The sequence below is a fragment of the Salvelinus fontinalis genome, chromosome 2 (genome assembly GCF_029448725.1).
Source record: "Salvelinus fontinalis isolate EN_2023a chromosome 2, ASM2944872v1, whole genome shotgun sequence".
NCBI lineage: Eukaryota > Metazoa > Chordata > Actinopteri > Salmoniformes > Salmonidae > Salvelinus > Salvelinus fontinalis.
The window spans coordinates 30,699,331-30,719,716 of record NC_074666.1 but is presented as its reverse complement, the minus strand read 5'-3'; the positions used below and the strand labels follow the sequence as shown (position 1 = coordinate 30,719,716).

The following is a 20,386-nucleotide window of genomic DNA, read 5'->3' as shown; positions in this document are numbered from 1 at the left end:
TTCCCTACCATATTCAGTCCTTCTCATAGTAGCATAGATTGACTCTAATTTATGAAATTACAGTTAATTGCATTACCAACTCGAAAACAGCAACATTGTGCATGATACTGTAGCCTTGGCTAAATCTCCAACGACTAGACATTCTGACAAAAGCTACATGCAACAGCATTGATAGGCTTTAGGCATATGCCGATAGTTTGTTATGCTCTTTCCCCTCATTGTGTTTTAGCTGGTGCATTTTCCATCACTGTCATGATGAGGCATGGAGGAATGATAATGATATTTGGGGCAGGGAAGTCTGAGCGAGGCCAGGGGGGATTATCACACTGGATGTCATTCCCACACACACAAAAGCATGTGCACATGTGCACATACATCCACGCGTAACACATGCAGATATGTACGCACACACAGGTATGCATTCACCCTCACACATGTACACACACACACAGTTTATACATCAAATATTCATAGGAAGACCAGATGGACTTCAGTACCACATCAGTAACAAAAACACACACATACACACAGGTACACACACAAAATGCATGTGGTGACAGTGTAAAAGAGGTAGTCTAATGAGTATCAGGTATAATCCCTGGAACAGAGCAATAAACTCACCGTTATCTACATGACAACTCTTGCCAGACTTCTCTTTTTTTCCTCTCCTTTTCTATCCCCGTTTATGCTGCCACCTATACTCCATTTCACCCAGTCTGTTAGTGTTATAAAGCACGGAGGTTTAAACAGTGTTCTGTGGGAGAAGTGCTTTGTCCAGAAAAAAAGTAATAGGTGTATTAACAGAAAGTTGGTATTTTTTAAAACATTTATTTAACTAGGCAAGTCAGTGAAGAATAAATTCTTATTTTACAATGACGGCCTACCCCGGCCAAACCCAAAACTCAGGACCAATTGTGCGCCGCCCTATGGGACTCCCAATCACGGCCGGTTGTGATACAGCCTGGAATCGAACAAGGGCCTGTAGTGACACCTCTAACACTGAGATGCAGTGCCTTAGACCGCGGCGCCACTCTGGAGCCCCTGTCATTGTGATGTTGTGTAACCAGCAACCTATGTATGTGGCTCTGTCTAGTCCACTGGTTCCCAACCATTTTTGCTTGCTGTACCACCAACTGAATTTTGCTCTTCCCGGAGTACCCCCTCATGTACATTTTATCAGTAAGCATGTGGTCTCATGAGTGTTCTCAAGTACCCCTTGTGGATAGACCAAGGAATCTGGTTGGGAATCCCTGGTCTAGTCTATGAGTCTATAGTATCACACACCTTCTCCTGCTTGCTGTCCATCTGTGTTTGATTCCCACAGCCACCATCTTTTTCTCCCTCTCCTTTACTCCCCCTCCTTACCTTCACTCACCCTCAGCAGTCTCAGGCCCCCTCTCCCTGACAAAACACTGGAGCAGTTCCTCTGAAACCTCACCCACTCTCTACAAAGGCCTACGTCCTTTAGGGCTGGGTGGTATACCATATTTTACTATATACTGGTATACAGTGCATGGACCGGTTTGGGTTTTTACTTTACCTTCTATAAAAGGTATTTTAATGCTTGGTTTGTTAAATGTGATATGCCATGTGTAACGTACATTTTTGTAGTTTAAACCGCAACTTGAGTCATCCCTCTCCACTCTCTATCCATGGCGCTTTCCACACAGACCTAGTCCCGACCCGTCACTCAAAGAGCGCATTTGTTGTTGCTTGACCATGAGACACTTCCATTCAGTCTATACGGTCAATGCAGCACATGCAACAATGTTGATGACAATGATGCTGTTTTCACTTTGCTTCTTAATATAAATCCACAAGCGTTCTATAATTACTCTATTAGTTTGTGTTTCTTACATCTGCAAACAGTCTTTTCTTAGCAAGTTTTAGATAAATTGTGTTAGCTGCTAATCGCTAGTTAACTGGCTAGCTAGTTAATAAATGTACTGAGTCAGAGCAAGCGTAGCTAGCTAATACAGCATGATACCAGTGATGGTGTAGGTCTAAATGAGCATGTTGTTTGTGCAACAGTATCTTCTGACATAGAATAATAGGCGAAGCATGAATATGTTGGCTACATGAAGAAAGATTTAACATAACCAAAGATTATAGGGTCCCCTGGGAAACACTGACTAACCCTTTGGTTCCTACCCTGTCGCAATAACTCCTCCCTGGCATTTTAATTCGTTGTCATGTCAAACAACCCTGTATTCAAAGTGCCCACTATAATTTATAGTCTAACTATTGAATTAGACATATTTCCAAGATACCAACAGTTCACCCAAGTGTTTTGATCTATATTGCAAGTAAAATCGCAATTCCAACATTTAGTTAAAAATAAGGCCTAGATTATTTGTCCATATCGTGCAGCCCTACGTGGCAGTGTGAAAATTGTCTCAAATGAGTGCATGAAATGCTGAAATTTATGAAAACGCAGGAAATAATTTATGCTTGATGTTGAAAGTGCATTGTGGGGTTGTGGTTCTGGGAAACCACCATGGTTGGCCTTTAAACAGAAAGTGGCATAGAGGAGAGGAGGAAGTGAGCTCAGATCAGGTACCTGGGCATCAATAGAGACACTGTGTGGTATGCCCAAAAATAGTACATGGCTCATGCAAACACAAGCAACAAACCACACAACAACAACAGATGAACTGTAGGCCTAGAGACAAAAAGCAACTGAGTGACCCTATGCATTGCAGTTTAGTAACTTTAGTTCACACAACAGAGTGCATGGTCATATTTAATAAGCTAATAAGAACTGAGGAATTTTGTAAAGGAGTTTGACCTTGGCATTACAGTTGCATTTTTGGTGACATTCCGCAGCTGACTGAAATATGTCAGATAATGATGTTCCCTCATGCAACACAGAAAGAGAACACATATCATCTTCCAGTGAGAAGGGAGGCTCATTCCAAGGTCAATCTGATCTAACAGAGGAGGCTAGCAGAGTCCACACTAGGGTTGAATATTTTCCCGTGTATTTCTCCCGGGTAACCCGGTATTTCCCACCAAAACTGGAAATGTCATTCAAAAGCATTATAAAGCATATGAATATGTCTGGATATGAAACCTGATGCTACCTGAGCCTGATGAGCCATACATTAAATACATTTTATGAACCCTACATTAATGACATTTAATGATCCCAAGCCCAAAAAAGCCAAAATGATTGTGCCATTATCCAATACATTTATGATATACTGTAGGCTACTGCACATTACGCACAACATAAAAACATAAAAACCCATATATGTAGCTAGCTATATGCTCTCTTGGGTAAATAAATTAAACTAGCTCCAGTAGGCTAATCTTTTTTAGTGTGAACTGTATTACTGTACTGTATTATACTGTATTAAATGGCCTGGAATTACGCACATCGTTCAAACTATGATAAAGCAGAAGAGAACATGTGATTCTGGTGCAGCACATGAGGCCTACAAGTTACAAGTATAGGATAGCAAATTTGATTTTGATTTTGAAATATAATAGGGCCTATTTGTATAGGTTAATTAGTAGACTGACAGGTATAAAAATATATATATATTGTTCATTTAACCTTTATTTAACTAGGCAAGTCAGTTGAGAACAAATTCTTATTTACAATTACGGCCTACCCTGGCCAAACGCTCCCTAACCCGGACGACGCTGGGCCAATTGTGCGCCACCCTATGGGACTCCCAATCACAGGCAGTTGTGATACAGCCTGGAATCAAACTAGGGTCTGTAGTAACACAGCTAGTACTGCGATGCAGTGCCTTAGACCGCTGCGCCACTTGGGAGCCTAACGTTACCAACCCCTACGCTATGTATTTTCTACGTTGTAGAATAACAGTGAAGACATCAAAACTACGAAATAACACATATGGATTCATGTAGTAACCAAAAAAGTGTTACACAAATCAAAAAATATTTCTTATTTGAGATTCTTCAAATAGCCACCCTTTGTCTTGATGACAGCTTTGCAGTCTTGGCATTCTCTCAACCAGCTTCACCTGGAATGTTTTTCCAACAGTCTTAAAGGAGTTCCCACATATGCTGAGCACTTGTTAGTTGCTTTTCCTTCACTCTGCGCTCCGACTCATCCCAAACCATCTCAATTTGGTTTAGGTCGGGGGATTGTGGAAGTCAGGTCATCTGATGCAGCACTCCATCACTCTTCTTCTTGGTGAAATAGCCCTTACACCGCCTGGAGGTGTGTTGGGTCATTGTCCTGTTGAAAACAAATGATAGTCCCACTAAGCCCAAACCAGATGGGATGGCGTATCACTGCAGAATGCTGTGGCAGCCATGCTGGTTAAGTGTGCCTTGAATTCTAAATAAATCACTGACAGTGTCAGCAGCAAAGCAACCCCACACCATAACACCTCCTCCATGCTTCACGGTGGGAAATACACATGCGGAGATCATCCGTTCACCTACTCTTCGTCTCACAAAGACACGGCGGTCTCCAAATCTCCAATTTGGACTCATCAGACCAAAGGACAAATTTCCACCGGTCTAATGTCCATTGCTCGTGTTTCTTGCCCCAAGCAAGTCTCTTCTTATTATTGGTGTCCTTTAGTAGTGGTTTCTTTGCAGCAATTCAACCACGAAGGCCTGATTCACACAGGCTCCTCTGAACAGTTAATGTTGAGATGTGTCTGTTACTTGAACTCTGTGAAGCATTTATTTGGGCTGCAATTTCTGAGGCTGGTAACTCTAATGAACTTATCCTCTGCAGCAGAGGTAACTCTGGGTCTTCCATTCCTGTGGCGGTCCTCTTGAGAGCCAGTTTCATCATAGCGCTTGATGGTTTTTGTGACTACACTTGAAGAAACTCCAAATTCTTCCGTATTGACTGACCTTCATGTCTTAAAGTAATGATGGACTGTTGTTTCTCTTTGCTTATTTGAGCTGTTCATGCCATACAATGGACTTGGTCTTTTATATATATAAAGGGTCATTTAGTTAACTATTATTATGAAGCTAACGTTTGCTGCAAAGGTTGCACTCAGCTACAAAATACCATGATGAGTTCCTCCTTTGAGTAGCCTTGATCACCTTATCCATAAATGTAATATTTCTGTCATGTTTTGTCTTTGATCTTCATGTCTTGTCCCTGTGCTTCCCTCTGCTGGTCTTATTAGGTTCTTTCCCTCTTTCTATTCCTCTCTCTCCTCCTCCCTCTCTCCCTCCCCCGCTCTCTCTCTCTATCGTTCCGTTCCTGCTCCCAGCTGTTTCTCTTTCTCCTAACGACCTCATTTACTCTTTCACACCTGTCCCCTATTTTGCCCTCTGATTTGAGTCCCTATTTCTCCCTCTGTTTTCTGCTTCTGTCTTTGTCGGATTCTTGTTTGATGTGTGCTGTTCTGTGTCCTTGTTCGGCCCTTTCGTGTTTTTGCCTTCATCAGATGCAGCGTGTGAGCAGGTGTCTAGGGGTCGCGTCTCCAGTCGTTCATCTCTACTGACGAGAGGATTTCAGTTTTCCTGTTTTGTTTTTACCTTAGATATATCAGGAGTATCGTTTTTGTCTAAGACTGGAATAAAGACTCTGTTTCTATTTCGTCGCTTTTGGGTCCTCCTTCATCAGCATAACAATTTCAGCTAATTGAAGAAATGCTATAGCCAAAGATAAGAACATGCTTCAATTAAAGCTTACCTTAAAGCTGTATACTTAATTTATGTTCCCGCTATTTATGAAATCCCACACGAGCTCCGTAATCACCTCAAACAGCCGCATTAGAAAAGTGTCAGGAGACGAACTGTCACCATGGTGTCTTGTCCTGTCGTTCCAACGCTTGCCTCCCCGTGCGCAAATGGTTTGGAAGTACGTCATCAATTATCCAATATATAATGTTGGTGTGACGTGTGCTGCTGTGGCTGAACTTCAAATGTATCTATTGCATATATTCAACGCGTATTCGGGCTAAATTATTACATATATATATTGCAGTAGCACTGGCCCCATCCATAGACGTGTAAAACCTGTATTTATTTGTACAAATATACGTACACAACAGTAGGCTACACCAGGGGGCGGCAATAGCCTTTACGGCATCAGATTTATAGAAGCCCACAAGATAGGGTCGTCATTAAAACCAGTTCTTTACCCACAAAGTCATAAACCCCGCCCATTTCTAAAATGTATATTGTTAAAAATTGATTTTAAACATAACCATAATCTTAACCACGCTGCTAACCTTAATTAATACCAAAAGAAAATTAAAAAAAAATGTTTTGCCAATTTTGACTTTGTGGCTGTGGAATCTGACTTTGTGGCTATAGTCTCTAGAAGCTAGTGGAAACTCCAAGATACAGTATATTGTACAATGTTGGATAGGAAATATGTTTTTTTAGGCAATGTTAAAAAGTTGGCCTATCCTTTCACTTTTACTTGAAAGTATTTTAATCTCTTTTGGGACTGGTCTCAGAATAAGGATGCCTAATAATAATAATTTGAACAAATATTACTATGACGCATTGTGTGAATTTAAAGTAGGACACAATAATAAAAGAATAAGACAAAGACAAAGACATAAGGCCTACCAAAGCAGGTGATGTCATTTTATTCAGACAAAATAGAACTCTATTAAAAATATATTGGTTAGTTTGTGAAAAGCAGGAATGCACAGAGATATATCACAGCCATTATCACCCTTGACATACATTGGCTAATGTCACCTTTAGAGCAGTGATGGTGATTGCGCGTGTCGGCATGACAGCAGCGTCTGCCTTTGTAAATAGCGACGTTCTGCAGTTGTGTGTGTGCACCGCTGGGCGAGTCTTCGCCGCGTCTGTCTCCGTAGCTCCCCATTTTCCGAGAAAAGGAGAGGAGAATTAGCTCAGGGAGGAGGGCCGCCGCCATTATTGGGAAGCTGGGGGAAAAACACTTTCACACACACGCAATCTCTTGTTAAATTGATAAGGACATTACCAATTTATTGCACGAAGCCAGTTTAGAATAATCCTTGTACGCTAATTGCAGCAACCTCGACCAGTGTCCCGTGCATGATCGATCCAGCATAATGTTGGCACAACAATGGACATAATAAATGGACAAAAGCAACGTGGTGAACCAAGGAGAAGACGGTGAAACAAGCTTTTATTCTCCCGAGGAGAGAAAAAAAACAGGAAGATCATTGTTTTTACGTTAGTAGTTTTATTATCACAAAGACAACGAAAATATCAATGGAATTGGAAATCATCAAAATAGGGATATAGACTTACAATTAATCTGTCAAGCTAACAATAACAACATATGTATAGTTATTTGTGTCTGTTTCGGAATCAAACGAGCTACATTTCTGTTTCTTGTCCATGTATATCAGGCGGCGAGGGCTGCGGCAAGCGCTGGCCTGACAGATTCAGGGAGAATGCGATGGTATGTATTCACTTTCTCCCCATTTTAATCTGAAACACAGACTGAAACCAGTGTTCCAGCTAAACATTCTCACGATCAATTGACTCACAATGTATCAATTGTCTGTTACAAATGTATCTTTGGATGATGATTAAAAAGTGCAAGTGGAATCAGAAATAAATACGAGGTGAATGGGTTTAGTTACGAGTCGGCTATTTCATTCTGTGGACAAGAGGCCTGGCGTGGCCAGTGCTTTCCATGAACATTCATTCCAAAATCGTTGTTAATCCATTCAAATATGCATAAAGAGTTGTAACCAACCCACTATATATTGACAATGTCGAACAATATGGCGCAATTATGTTTGTGCTTCTGAATATAGAAAATTATGTATCTTTACAATCAGAGGGTAGGGTAGTGACTTGTTTTCATTTCCAAAAAACTTGCCTGTTCAATCTGGTTGTCAGTCAGGCCTTGCACAGCTGAGCTTCATGATGGACTGCCTACTTTGCCTTTGATGGGCTATTTAGGCATGTTTTAAATGCTAGATTTGATATAGGTTTAGAATATATGGAGATGCCTCCTTTTGTAAACAATAATAATGAAAACAGTTTTAGTAAATGGCAGTAGCCTGTCAGTTTGTAGTCCACATTTCATGTCAATATTGATACAGTAAGTACATCAATAGTCTATTTACATGAGTGATTTTTATCACAATAATACAGTGTGATTTGTTTTCTGGTTGTACTTCGTGCCTCCTCTTGTCATCATTTGGTTGTAGTTATGGAGTTTCTCCAGTATAGCCCATTCCTCTGTGTCAAATATACTGCTTGGCAACTTGACAGACAAGAGTACACCAAACCTTACCTGATTCTAACACTGGTGAGTATGATAGGTTACTGTGTACATGCAGTAGACTGGATTATGCTAATTGGTGATTGTCTGTATGCTGGGCAGATCTATCATCTGTTGTTTTTTCTTTGTTTGGCAACAGTATAAACACAGCAATTAGGAAGCTATTACAATAAGAACAGTGCAAACAGACCTCTGGCTGATGAGTTTATATTTTTGTTGCTGTCTAAAGAGGTTGATGTTTACCTAAATGTGTGTTGTCATTCATCCATGATCATGATATTCAGGATCAAGGCCATAGTCAAGAGCATAGATCCTTAATAGTGACCAGCTAAAGGTCCCGGTTGGCAAGGAAACCAAGAGCACTGCTTAGCCCTTTGTCTGAAGAGGTCCTTGGCCACCATCGAGATAAGGACGTATCTTACATAGTTATGAGACACACAGACCATCCATCCCCTCAATGCTTTTGGCTAGCGATAGGTAGGATGGGACTCCAATTAGTGTGAGTGCTTCTCCTCTTCCTCCCCTTCACTCCCATCCCTGCTCACACTCCAAAACCTGCCAAGTCATAAAGTAGGCAGAAAAAGAGCCTAAAAAAAGATAGCTCTGAGCAGAAGTACAGTACAGCCTCATGGCTAGGGAACCAAACTGCTAACTAGCAGGTTAATGATCCAAATCCCAAGTTGGGTTTAGGGCTAACATTGATTCATCCACTTTACGTGACCAACTCCTCACATGTTGTATTGTACTTGATGTTGTATTGTACTTGATGATGTATTGTACTTGATGTTGTATGTACTTGATGTTGTATTGCAGTTGGTGTGATCCTTTTATGGGATTGTCAGTAGCCTGTATGTGATAAGTTTGTCATTGAGTTGAAGTATGTGGATCCATGGCGGAGAGTACCCATGTCTCCAGTCCCATTTAGGCTCCTTTCATGTGACATCTCTCATACAAGGCAAAAAAAAAAGAAAAATGTAATCTTTTCACCACATACACCCTCAACATATTTACTGTCTCGCTTGATTTGCAGGGATATTGAGTTTTTCTTTGTATATTGCATTTGGTGTTGGCTTGTTCCATGTCATTTCAGCAAGCCATGAAACCCACCATCTCAGATTTTTCAGAAATCGTTTCTGTAGTTAGAAACGTATAAGATTAGCATCCCTGCCACGTTATTTTGTTGAGATATAATTTGATCTCTGAGAAATTAAACGAATTGATTGTACACCAATTGGCCATTTTTTATTTATAGGATTCTATTTAATTTAATATTATTTGGACCAAATAGTTTTCTAACAATGACTAAGACATCCTCATGTAAATGGTCAAAAGCCATCCATGGACCCCCACACCCCACGCTAATCCCAACCTAACAAAGAGTATACAGCAGTTATGAGGACGGCTCATAATAATGGCTGGAATGGAGTGAATGGTATCAAACACAAAAACATGTTTCTGATACCATTCCATTTACTCCATTCCAGCCATTATTATGAGCCGTCCTCCCCTCAGCAGCCTCCACTGGGATACAGTATCAGTTTTCTATTTCTGACAACTAGTATGGAGCTGCGGCTCGGAGAATTGTTTCTTCATCCTTTGTAATGTATTCTCAGTGAATTTGGATTTGGCAATTTCAGCCACACCTGTTGCTGACAGGTGTATAAAATCGAGCACACATCCTTGCAATCTTCATAGATAAACATTCGCAGTACAAATGGCCTTACTGAAGAGCTCAGTGACTTTCAACATGCCACTGTCATATGATGCCACCTTTCTAACAAGTCAGTCCATCAACTTTCTGCGCTGCTAGAGCTGCCCTGGTCAACTGTAAGTGCTGTTGTGAAATGGAAACATCTAGGAGCAACCACTTGCTCAGTCGTGAAGTGGTAGGCCACATAAGCTCACAGAACGGGACCCCGAGTGTTGAAGCATGTAGCGTGTAAAAATTGTCTGTCTTCAGTTGCAACACTCACTACCAAGTTCCAAACTGCCTCTGGAAGCAACGTCAGCACAATAACAGTTTGTCGGGAGCTTCATGAAATGGGTTTCCATGGCCGAGCAGCCGCGCACAAGCCTAAGATCAAATATGCAATGCCAAGCGTCGGCTGGAGTGGTGTAAAGCTCACCGCCATTGGACTCTGGAGCAGTGGAAACGTTATCTGGAGTGATGAATCACGCCGACAGACAGACGAATATGGGTTTGGCGGATGCCAGGAGAACCGAATGCATAGTGCCAACTGTAAAGTTTGGTGGAGGAGGAATAATGGTCTGGGGCTGTTTTTCATGGTCCGGTCTAAACCCCTTAGTTCCAGTGAAGATAATTCTTAACGCTACAGCATACAAGGACTCTCTAGACGATTCTGTGCTTCCAACTTTGTGGCAACAGTTTGGGGAAGGCCCTTTCCTGTTTCAGCATGACAATGCCCCCGTGCACAAAGCGAGGTCCATACAGAAACGGTTTGTCGAGCATGGCCTAATCGCTCAACATCAGTGCCCGACCTCACTAATGCTCTTGTGGCTGAATGGAAGCAAGTCCCCACAGCAATGTTCCAACATCTAGTGGAAAGACTTCCCAGAAGAGTGGAGGCTGTTATTGCAGCAAAGGGGGGGACCAGCTCCATATTAATGGTCATGATTTTGGAATGAGATGTTTGACGAGCAGGTGTCCACATACTTTTGGTAACATGTATGACGGCAATCCATGCTTTGGTTTTGTTTACCAGGCCACTGTTTCAAATGCAAGTCAATGGTATTTATAATAGTATTTTTGTGCTTCATAACCAAATCATCTAAAAGTAACATCATTGAATTATACAATATATTTTTTAGATACTTTCAGATGATTTGAATATGAAGTGTGAAAATGCTAATATAGGTACTATTGATTTGCATTGGTTTTGTGCCACAAATCTTAAAAAGTTACCATTTGAAACAATCACCAAATTCACAAGGAATATATTACATATAATGGAGAAACAATACTCAGAGCCGCAGCTTCATAGTACTTGTCAGACACAGACCGGTACCGGAGTGCCAAGTCTAGGTCCAAGAGGCTTCTAAACAGCTTCTACCCCACCAAGCCATAAGACTCCTGAACATCTAATCAAATGGCCACCCAGACTATTTGCATTGCCCCCCCCCCTCCTCACACCGCTGCTACTCTCAGTTGTTATCATCTATGCATAGTCACTTTAATAACTCTACATGTACATATTGCCTCAACTAACCGGTGCCCCCGCACATTAACTCTGTACCGGTACCCCCGCCTGTATATAGTCTCGCTATTGTTATTTTACTGCTGCTCATTTAATTACTTGGTACTTTTATTTCTTATTCTTATTCATATTTTTTTAAACGGCATTGTTGGTTAGGGGCTCGTAAGTAAGCATTTCACCGTGAGGTCTACACCTGTTGTATTAGGCGCGTGTGACTAATAACATTTGATTAGATTTTTGATATACTCGTTGTTGGGGTGGGATTGGAATGGGGGGTTCCGTGACTGGCTTTTGACCATTCCTTTGGATTCCTCATATGTAACTCATTGTTAGAAAAAAAGTTAGGTCCAAGTTGGATGTTAGGTACTATATTGACTATTATATGAATCCTATACATTTTAAATGGCAAATTTGGATAAAAATCAATTAGGTCAATTTATATTAAAACAGAATAATGTTGCAGGACTGCTAATGTTCTGTTTCTAACAACAGAAACGATTTCAGAACAATCTGAGATGGTGTGTGTCAACTCTTTCTTGTGCTTTTTGAGGTGGAACGACCCTGTTCTATTAAAAGGCCAGCCCAGATTGAGAGCGGATTAGAAATGAGAAATTCTTGCCCCTACTCGGTGTTCTCTCATTAAGTTGAAGGGAAATTATTCTTAGTCTTGTCTTCTTTTAACCACTGTCGTTCTTGTGAAGGTGTTTGACTGTTCTTTTTTTGATGAGAGCAGAAATAAGGTTAACTTGGCTCAAACTAATATTTGTTCCTTTTTTAAACATAAATTCAGATTTTGTTTAGCTAATTATTTGATTTTTGTGCTCTTTTTCTTCCTGACAGGCTCATAGCTACATTAGAAATGACTGAGAGAAGCCTCTGCCTTTGCTACACCCCTACACTGCTGTGATTAAACATGAAGCACACTAGAGGAAACACCAACTAATCTGCCACTCACATCCAGGTGTACTCTTCTATCGAGTCCCTGAATATGGCAGGATGAGTGTCAGCAGACGATAATGATGGCGAAAAAGCAGGATGCTAAGTCACCCACATACAACCTTATTGTTGTGGGTTTGTCAGGGACTGAGAAAGAGAAGGGCCAGTGTGGAGTGGGTAAGTCCTGCCTGTGTAACCGCTTTGTGCGCCCCAGTGCTGATGACTTCTATCTGGACCACACGTCAGTGCTGAGCACCAGCGACTTCGGGGGCAGAGTGGTTAACAATGACCACTTCCTGTTCTGGGGGGAGGTGGGGCGGGTGGTGGAGGAGGGGCCGGAGTGCAAGATGCATGTGGTGGAGCAGACCGAGTTCATTGATGACCAGACGTTCCAGCCACACCGCAGCACTGCCATGCAGCCCTATATCAAGAGGGCGGCCTCCACCAAGCTGGCCTCTGCAGAGAAGCTTATGTACTTCTGCACGGACCAGCTGGGGCTGGAGCAGGACTTTGAGCAGAAGCAGATGCCTGAGGGCAAGATACAGGCTGACGGGTTCATGCTCTGTGTGGACGTCAGTAGGGGGATGAACCGCAACTTTGACGACCAGTTGAAGTTTGTCACAAACCTTTATGGTCAGCTGAGCAAAACAAAGAAGCCCATTGTGCTGGTCTTAACCAAGTGTGATGAGGGGGTTGAACGCTACATCAAAGATTCTCACACCTTTGCCATCGCTAAAAAGAGTCTTCCAGTAGTGGAGACATCTGCACGCTCTAACATCAATGTTGACCTAGCTTTCATTGCTTTGGTGCAACTCATTGATAAGAGCAGGGGCAAGCCCAAGATCATTCCTTACTTTGAGGCCCTCAAGCTCCAGAGTCAGCAGATAGCCCTGGCTAAAGACCGATACGAATGGCTAGTCAACCGCGTAGTGAAGAACCACAACGAGACCTGGCTTAACACCAGCCGACGCATGCACAGCTCTTCAGAGTTCAAAGAATACGTCTTTCTAGAGGGTACAGCGAAATGCAAGAAGCTCTTCCAGCAGCATGTGTACCGTCTGAAACAGGAGCACATTGAGAGACGTCGGAAAATCTATCTGAGCACTCTTCCTCTAGCACTTAGCTCCCTGGTGCCTGACCTGGATGAGATCGACCAGCTGAGCTGGTCTGGGGTTCAGAAGGTCCTGGAGTCTAAGCAGCACTTTGCCCACTGGTTTGTAGTTCTGGAGGACTCTCCATGGGAGGACACGTCTCACATAGATAACATGGAGGATGAGCGCATCCCCTCAGACCTGCTGGAGACGGCCCCAGCCGAGTACATTTTCAACGCCCACCTGGAGCACCTGAGGAATGAGTGCAAGCGGGCCGAGATGAGGCAGGAGTTCAAGCACAAGCTGGCCTGTTCTCCCTTTGTCACGCCAGGCAAGCCCTGGGAAGAGGCCCGCAGCTTCATCATGAACGAAGACTTCTACCAATGGTTGGAGGAATCAGAGTACCTGGACCTCTACAACCGCCACCAGAAAGAGATAATAGACCACGCTAAAGAGGACTTCCAGGAGCTGCTGCTGGAGTACTCTGAGCTCTTCTATGAGCTGGAGGTGGATGCCAAGCCCAGCAAGGAGAAGATGGGGGCCATCCAGGAGGTTTTAGGGGAGGAGCAGAGGTTCAAGACCCTGCAGAAGCTTCCAGCTGAGAGAGATGCTCTGGTGTTGAAGCATATCCACTTTGTCTACCACCCAACCAAGGAGACCTGTCCCAGCAGCCCACAGTGTGGAGACTTCAAGATAGAGCAGCTCCTGGCCTCACGTTTCCCAACATGCTACCCATTCTTCAATGTGAAGTCCCATTTTGGGGATATTAAAGCTGACCGAATCAACCTTGTGATATTGGGCAAAGACGGATTGGCCAGGGAGTTTGCCAATGAGATCAGGACTCTCTGTACCAATGACGACCGGTATGTACTGGATGGGAAAATGTATGAGTTGACCCTGCGACCTATTGAGGGAAACATACGACTTCCTGTAAATTCCTTTCACACTCCCACTTTCACACCCCATGGATGCCTGTGTCTGTACAACTCAAAAGAGTCCCTAACCTACGTCGTAGAAAGCATTGAAAGGTTGCGGGAGTCAACAATAGGTAGAAGGGACAGCCATATAGCTCAGCTTTTAACGTCTCTGCTCTTGGTTACTAAAAGGGGAGTAGGGACATATGCAGATATTGGGGGAGAAACTGCCTTAGGCCTAATAACACAGGGACAGCAGGTAGCAAGGAGACTGCAGTGTAGCTTCCTAGACCCAGCCTCTCCTGGTGTGGGCTATGGGCACAATGTGAATGACAGTCAGATTAATCAAGTATTGAGGGGTCTCCTGGACTCTAGGAGGAGCTCATCTTTTAGTAGCAGCTCCCCACCTCTGCCCCCTAAACCTCCAGGCCCAAGAGACTCTCCTCACCAGCCCAGCCCAGAGGCAGACGTCCGCATCGTCATGTGCTTGATGTGTGGAGACAACTACGACGTGGAACAGCTCCTCTCTCCCTTCCTACTGCCTCAGCACTGCAGGCCAACATCCAATAGTGGGACCTCAGTGATACTGGAGCAGACAGTGGGGCCTCACAAACAGGTTATTGAGCTCTCCCTTCTTTCCTACCACGCCTCCTTCTCCCTGAGGAAGAGCAGATTAGTGCATGGCTACATCGCTGTGTACTCAGCCCGCCGCAAGGCCTCCCTGGAGACTCTATGTGCCTTCCTGTGTGAGATCCAGGACATCATCCCTGTTCAGCTGCTGGCAGTAGGGGAGAGCCAGGTGGAGCTCACAGAAAGTGAGTCTGCCAGAGAGCAGCTAGTCCAGGGAGAGGAGCTGGCCCAAGAGATAGAGGGCAGGTTCAACAGTGTGGTGTGTGGGTCTGGAGGGGTGGTGGGCGGCCTGCACAGGATAGAGATGTTCCAGCACTTCCTGATGGAGGTGGTGGAGAAACGCAACATTGTGGAGGCAACACACATGTATGATAACGTGGCAGAGGCCTGCACTAACGACACTGCCTACTCCCCTCGCTGTAGCTCACCCAGCCCTGGCAACATGTTCCTAGACTCTGATGTGGATGACGTGGAGCCCTCCCCACCCTACTTCGATGGCACACTCACCTCCCATGGTGGGGGCTTCAACCTGCTTGACCTGGACTCCAGCGATGTCTCTGTCATCTCTGACATCAGCTCCTTTGAGAACAAACTCAACAGCAAGGTCCCTCCCCAGGTGAGGCCCAAGCCCACTGTGACCTTTGACTTCCGGAAGGTGGGCCGAAACCCCTACAACACAGACACCATGGGCCACCGTCGCTCCCTGCCCTCTGCTGTGACATGGGTACCAGGTGGGGACGGAGGTTACGACCCCTCAGACTATGCAGAGCCCATGGATGCTGTGTCCAAGCCCCGGCCCAGCAACGAGGAGATCATCTACTCTGTGCCCCATGACAGCACGCAGGGCAAAATAATCACCATCCGCAACGCCAACAGGATGCACTCAAATGGGAACGGCTCGGACAGTGAGGCAGACAGCAGTTCCCTGGAGCGCTGCAGGAAGTTCTCGGCGGCGGGGGTGAAGCCCCGGCTGTACCGTGACCGCTCGAAACGCCTGGGTAAGTTCAGCAGCTTTCGCACTAGCTTCATTGGCAGCGACGACGAGATGGGGGCCCTGCCAAAGACCAAGGAGGATGAGTTCGGAACCCTGAAAGGAGACATCATCAATGAGGAGGGAGAAGACACCAAGAAGAGGAACATTCTGAAGAGCCTACGGCGAACTGCCAAGGTACGTATTTCTTCACTTAGTATTCTCCTCTTAACTGCTAATGGGTTAACACTATAATTTTCAAGTTTGAATGACTATTGTCTTTCAAGTTTAGGTAAATGGATGGCTAGCTTTGATAGGATAAAAGTGGTTAGGTATTGACAACATGGTTATTATGATTTCTCACGTGAACTCTACTTTCGAAATAACTTTTTTGATGCATAATTGCTTGATTGTTTTAATCAAAACTATTCCTCCATGCTAACATGCTATTCATAGAAAGTAAGTTCAAAAGTGAGTGGATAGAATTTAAGCCTGTATTTCAGAGTGTCTAAGACACTTGATGCGGCAGCTGTTGATGCTGAATAGATAAAGGCTCATTTAGTTTGCCAGCTTACAGCTGAATTGAACATAGTGTTGACATAATGAACAACCATTCTAATATGGACTTGGTCATTAACAATGCCAACATTCCTGTTTCTGTGCAGAAAACCAGACCAAAGCCTCGGCCCTCTATTCCCAAGCCCCTGGAGAGCAACTACTTCGGGGTACCCCTGGTCAATGTGGTGTTCCCAGACAGACCTATCCCACTTTTTATTGACAAGTGTGTCCACTTCATTGAGACCACAGGTAGGTCACAATTTTCTGTCACCTCTTCTCCCCTGTGTTTGTGTGTATTTGTCTTGTTCATTATGCTATTTGACGTGGATGCTGTCCAAAACATAGGCAGAATCTTATTGTTGATAATTCTGAGGTAAATCTGTGGTGCTGAATTATGAAAATGTGTTATGTCTTTTTAGTGTTGCACTGTGAAAGTTTTACTTTCAATAATCACTTTATGAGATTGTTCATTTTCAATGTGCTTTAATGTGAGCCATTCTGGATGAGGGCATCTGCTAAATGAAAAAAAATGTAATGTGAATGTAATGATTATTTTTCTTCCCAACTCTATTTACGTTTAATAAGCCAAGAATAACTAACTACACTAGAGAAAATGTAGCCAGTGATCAAGTTCTGTACTTCAGCAGTGCCCTCATTGACTTTACAGGAAATGGATAATGACGTAATGCAGATGAAGTCGATGGAATGAAGCATTCTTCCTGGTTTCAATCTCTGTCTCTCTGCAGGTCTCAACACAGAGGGGCTCTACAGGGTGAGTGGGAACAAGTGTGAGATGGAGAGCATGCAGAGGCAGTTTGACCAGGGTGAGTTACTGTACCTAGTCCTGTCTGGTCTAAAACATTGTATCAGACCCATGGATGGATTGACTGTAATACTTACCACACTCTGTCCCTAACCCCTGGACTAACCCTGGTTAGTTATTTGGCTAATCAATATATTGACACATGAGCTGTAGAGGAAATTATGGCCTACAACAAAATATATTTAGAACAGTGACAAAGCCGACTACCTCTTACACACTATTCCTATTCTTCTCTCTTCCCCTTTCTCCTCCCTCCCCTACCTGTTTTTCTCTCCTCCCCCTCACCTCCCTCTACCACTCTCCTCTTTCTCTTCTTCTACATCTCACCTTCCTATCCTGCTCTTCTTCCCTCTTCATCTCCCTCTCCCGCATCTTGTTTTACCTCTCTATCCCTCTACCTCTTTTCTCCTGTAGACCATGGCCTGGACCTAGTGGAGAAGGACTTTGCCATCAACACGGTGGCTGGGGCTCTGAAGGCCTTCTTCTCTGAGCTGCCGGAGCCGTTGGTGCCCTGCATCCTGCAGGTGGAGCTGCTCGAGGCCTTCAGTAAGACTTGGAGCTGGCTGGGGTTAGGAAGGGGTACTAGGGTTCTGGAGAGCTCAGTAAGACATTGAGCAGGCTGGGGTTAGGGAGGGGTACAAAGGTTTTGGAGGGTTCAGTAAGACATGGAGCTGGCTGGGACAGGGAGGGGTACTGGGGTTCTGGAGGGCTCAGTAGGACATGGAGCTGGTTGGGGTCAGGGAGGGGTACAAGGGTTCTGAAGGGTTCAGTAAGACATTGAGCAGGGTGGGGGAGTCAGGGTGGGGTACAATTGTGGTGCTGAGTGGTTGTTCAGGGAGTGATTCTTGTGATTTTTGACAGTCAAGTTCTTACAGGGTACTGTAAGTGTTGGGGAGGATTTCTCGTAGAGGGTGGGATAAGGATATGTCGTGTTTTCTTCTCAGAAAATATAATATATTATAACTGTGTGTAGATGTATACTGTATGTAGTGCTGCATATGGAGTTGAAAACGTGAGTCATAGCACTGACCCCCTCCCTGTGTGTGTGCACAGAAATCAACGACAGGGAACAAAGGCTGTACACCATGAAGGATGTGCTGAGGAAGTTCCCCAGGGAGAACTATGACGTTTTCAGATTTGTCATGAGCCACTTACACAAGTGAGTGGAGATCAGACTGGCTAACTGTTTCATTCTATGACCTTGGCCCTGACTGCATTGTGACTGAAACCATTTGCATGTTTTGTAACATATATCACCAAGTAGCTCTTATACCTGTGTAATAATGTTATTACACTAGTAGCTGTTGTCATGCTGTTGTTGATGGAGGTGTATTGTGTTGTCTCTGCCAGGGTGAGCCAGCTGAGCAGACAGAACCTGATGACCAGTGAGAATCTGTCCATCTGTTTCTGGCCCACTCTGATGCGGCCAGACTTCACCACCATGGACGCCCTGACGGCCACGCGGACCTACCAGACAATCATCGAGACCTTCATCCACCAGTGTGCTTTCTTCTTCTACAACCAGCCCCTCCTGGACTCCCCCACTGGCCTGGCTGGCTTCCCTGCCTCACCCACCACCACCCTCACCGGGGGCTCTGCCTATTCCTGCTACCGCTCCTCCCCTCCCCCCACCACCACACAATTCAGCCTCCTGCAGCAGTCGCCGCCCACCACCCCCCAGTCACCCCTGCAGTCCCTCCTGCCCCCTCTCCACCAACACCCCCACTGCGCCCCCACCGAGCAAGAGACACTCTAAAAGACACTGTGAAAGACACCGAGAAGGGAGCACACGCTGTACCCCTGATCTGATGATGCTGGACCTCCGTCACTTACACACACACAAAAACACACACACCAACACACACACTGACACTACCTTGTTTGGTCATTGATAATAACACAGATAAAGAGAGAGAGAGAGGAGACGAGGAGCGCTTGACAAACAAACTTGCCACTAGTGAATAGCATCCAGCTGACCTGCCCCTGCCACCTGTGTGCCAGTGCAGATCCCAATGCTGACTCTTCCCCTCCACCACCTGATAATCTGACTCTAGGACTCACCAACAGGAGGGCCAGGAGAAAGAACAGAGTGGGTTTCATTGTTACAGTAAGAATCTCTCTGCCAACCAACCATTTTAACCCTAATGATACACTATAATGAAAAAGTCCAAGCCTCCATGTCAAGTTGGAAGATATGATTTGTGCCCATAGCTATGTTGTTATTTGTGTATAATAATTTTACATCTGTTTGTTAATGAAAGTAGCCACTGGATGTATGGACTGTGCTCTGAAGGCTGTTGGCAGTAACGTGCCACATCGCTGTTTGGGGAGCCTCCCTCTATGCCTGAAGGACCCCTGCTATGGGGTTGGGGGGGTACAGTGGGGATGGGGGGGGGGGGGGGTAGTTTGGGAGAGTGGGGGGACATCCAAGGATGCACTTTAATGGTCAGAATGTTTTTGTAAAAAAAAAATGATCCCAAAAGGGTGTTGGGCCAGAATGTTTTAGTGTGTTGAGTTCCCAGCTCAAACAGCCATACCCATTGTTCTCTGAAGGGGCCTTGGCAGATCCAAATGTTGTTTACATCCAAACCCTTGTATTTGAATCCACATACTTATCTGAAGCACTTTTAAACTCTAGTGTGAAGTTCCATGAAAACATCCTTGATCAATTGACTTTGTTTTAATGGCCGGGTGGGTGTGGCAGTAGTAGAGAGGGACTCGTTAACATGACCCTGGCATAAAAGTGTTATTTTAGAGGATTCAGGCTCACTTTATAACCCCATGGAAAACCAAACCATAATACTGATTACACATTCCTCTTTCATCTTAGTCAAGACAGAAATAGTTTGTTCTGAGAATGCAGGTTTGAATAGCACACAGTTCCCCGTCTCTGTTTAGAACTGCTGTTACTTTACTAATGGTTGCGAATATGGAAGTTGCCTGGTGTTGTTTAGGCAAGTAAGTTTGAGCCAGGGTCAGTTAATCAGGCCCTTTAGGATCCAGAAGAGGAATGTTCTTGGTTAAGATGACCTCAGGTCCACTCCATCAATTA

General features: G+C 44.3%; 1 protein-coding gene across 2 annotated transcripts; it reads left to right on the top strand.

Moving 5' to 3' along the window:
* Window positions 1–6,673: 6,673 nt before the first annotated feature.
* Window positions 6,674–19,713, top strand: LOC129816393 (rho GTPase-activating protein 35-like). 2 transcript variants are annotated; one of them, XM_055870829.1, is made up of 8 exons: window positions 6,674–7,131; window positions 7,311–7,363; window positions 12,253–16,151; window positions 16,619–16,760; window positions 17,258–17,335; window positions 17,749–17,880; window positions 18,388–18,493; window positions 18,685–19,713. In XM_055870829.1, exons 3-8 carry the CDS (start codon window positions 12,429–12,431, stop codon window positions 19,088–19,090), a joined length of 4,587 nt encoding a protein of 1,528 aa, XP_055726804.1. In that variant the 5' UTR covers window positions 6,674–7,131; window positions 7,311–7,363; window positions 12,253–12,428; the 3' UTR covers window positions 19,091–19,713. The 2 variants fall into 2 exon arrangements, with proteins under 2 accessions (XP_055726804.1, XP_055726813.1); XM_055870838.1 differs by having other exon boundaries at window positions 6,674–7,363.
* The last annotated feature ends 673 nt before the right edge of the window (window positions 19,714–20,386 follow it).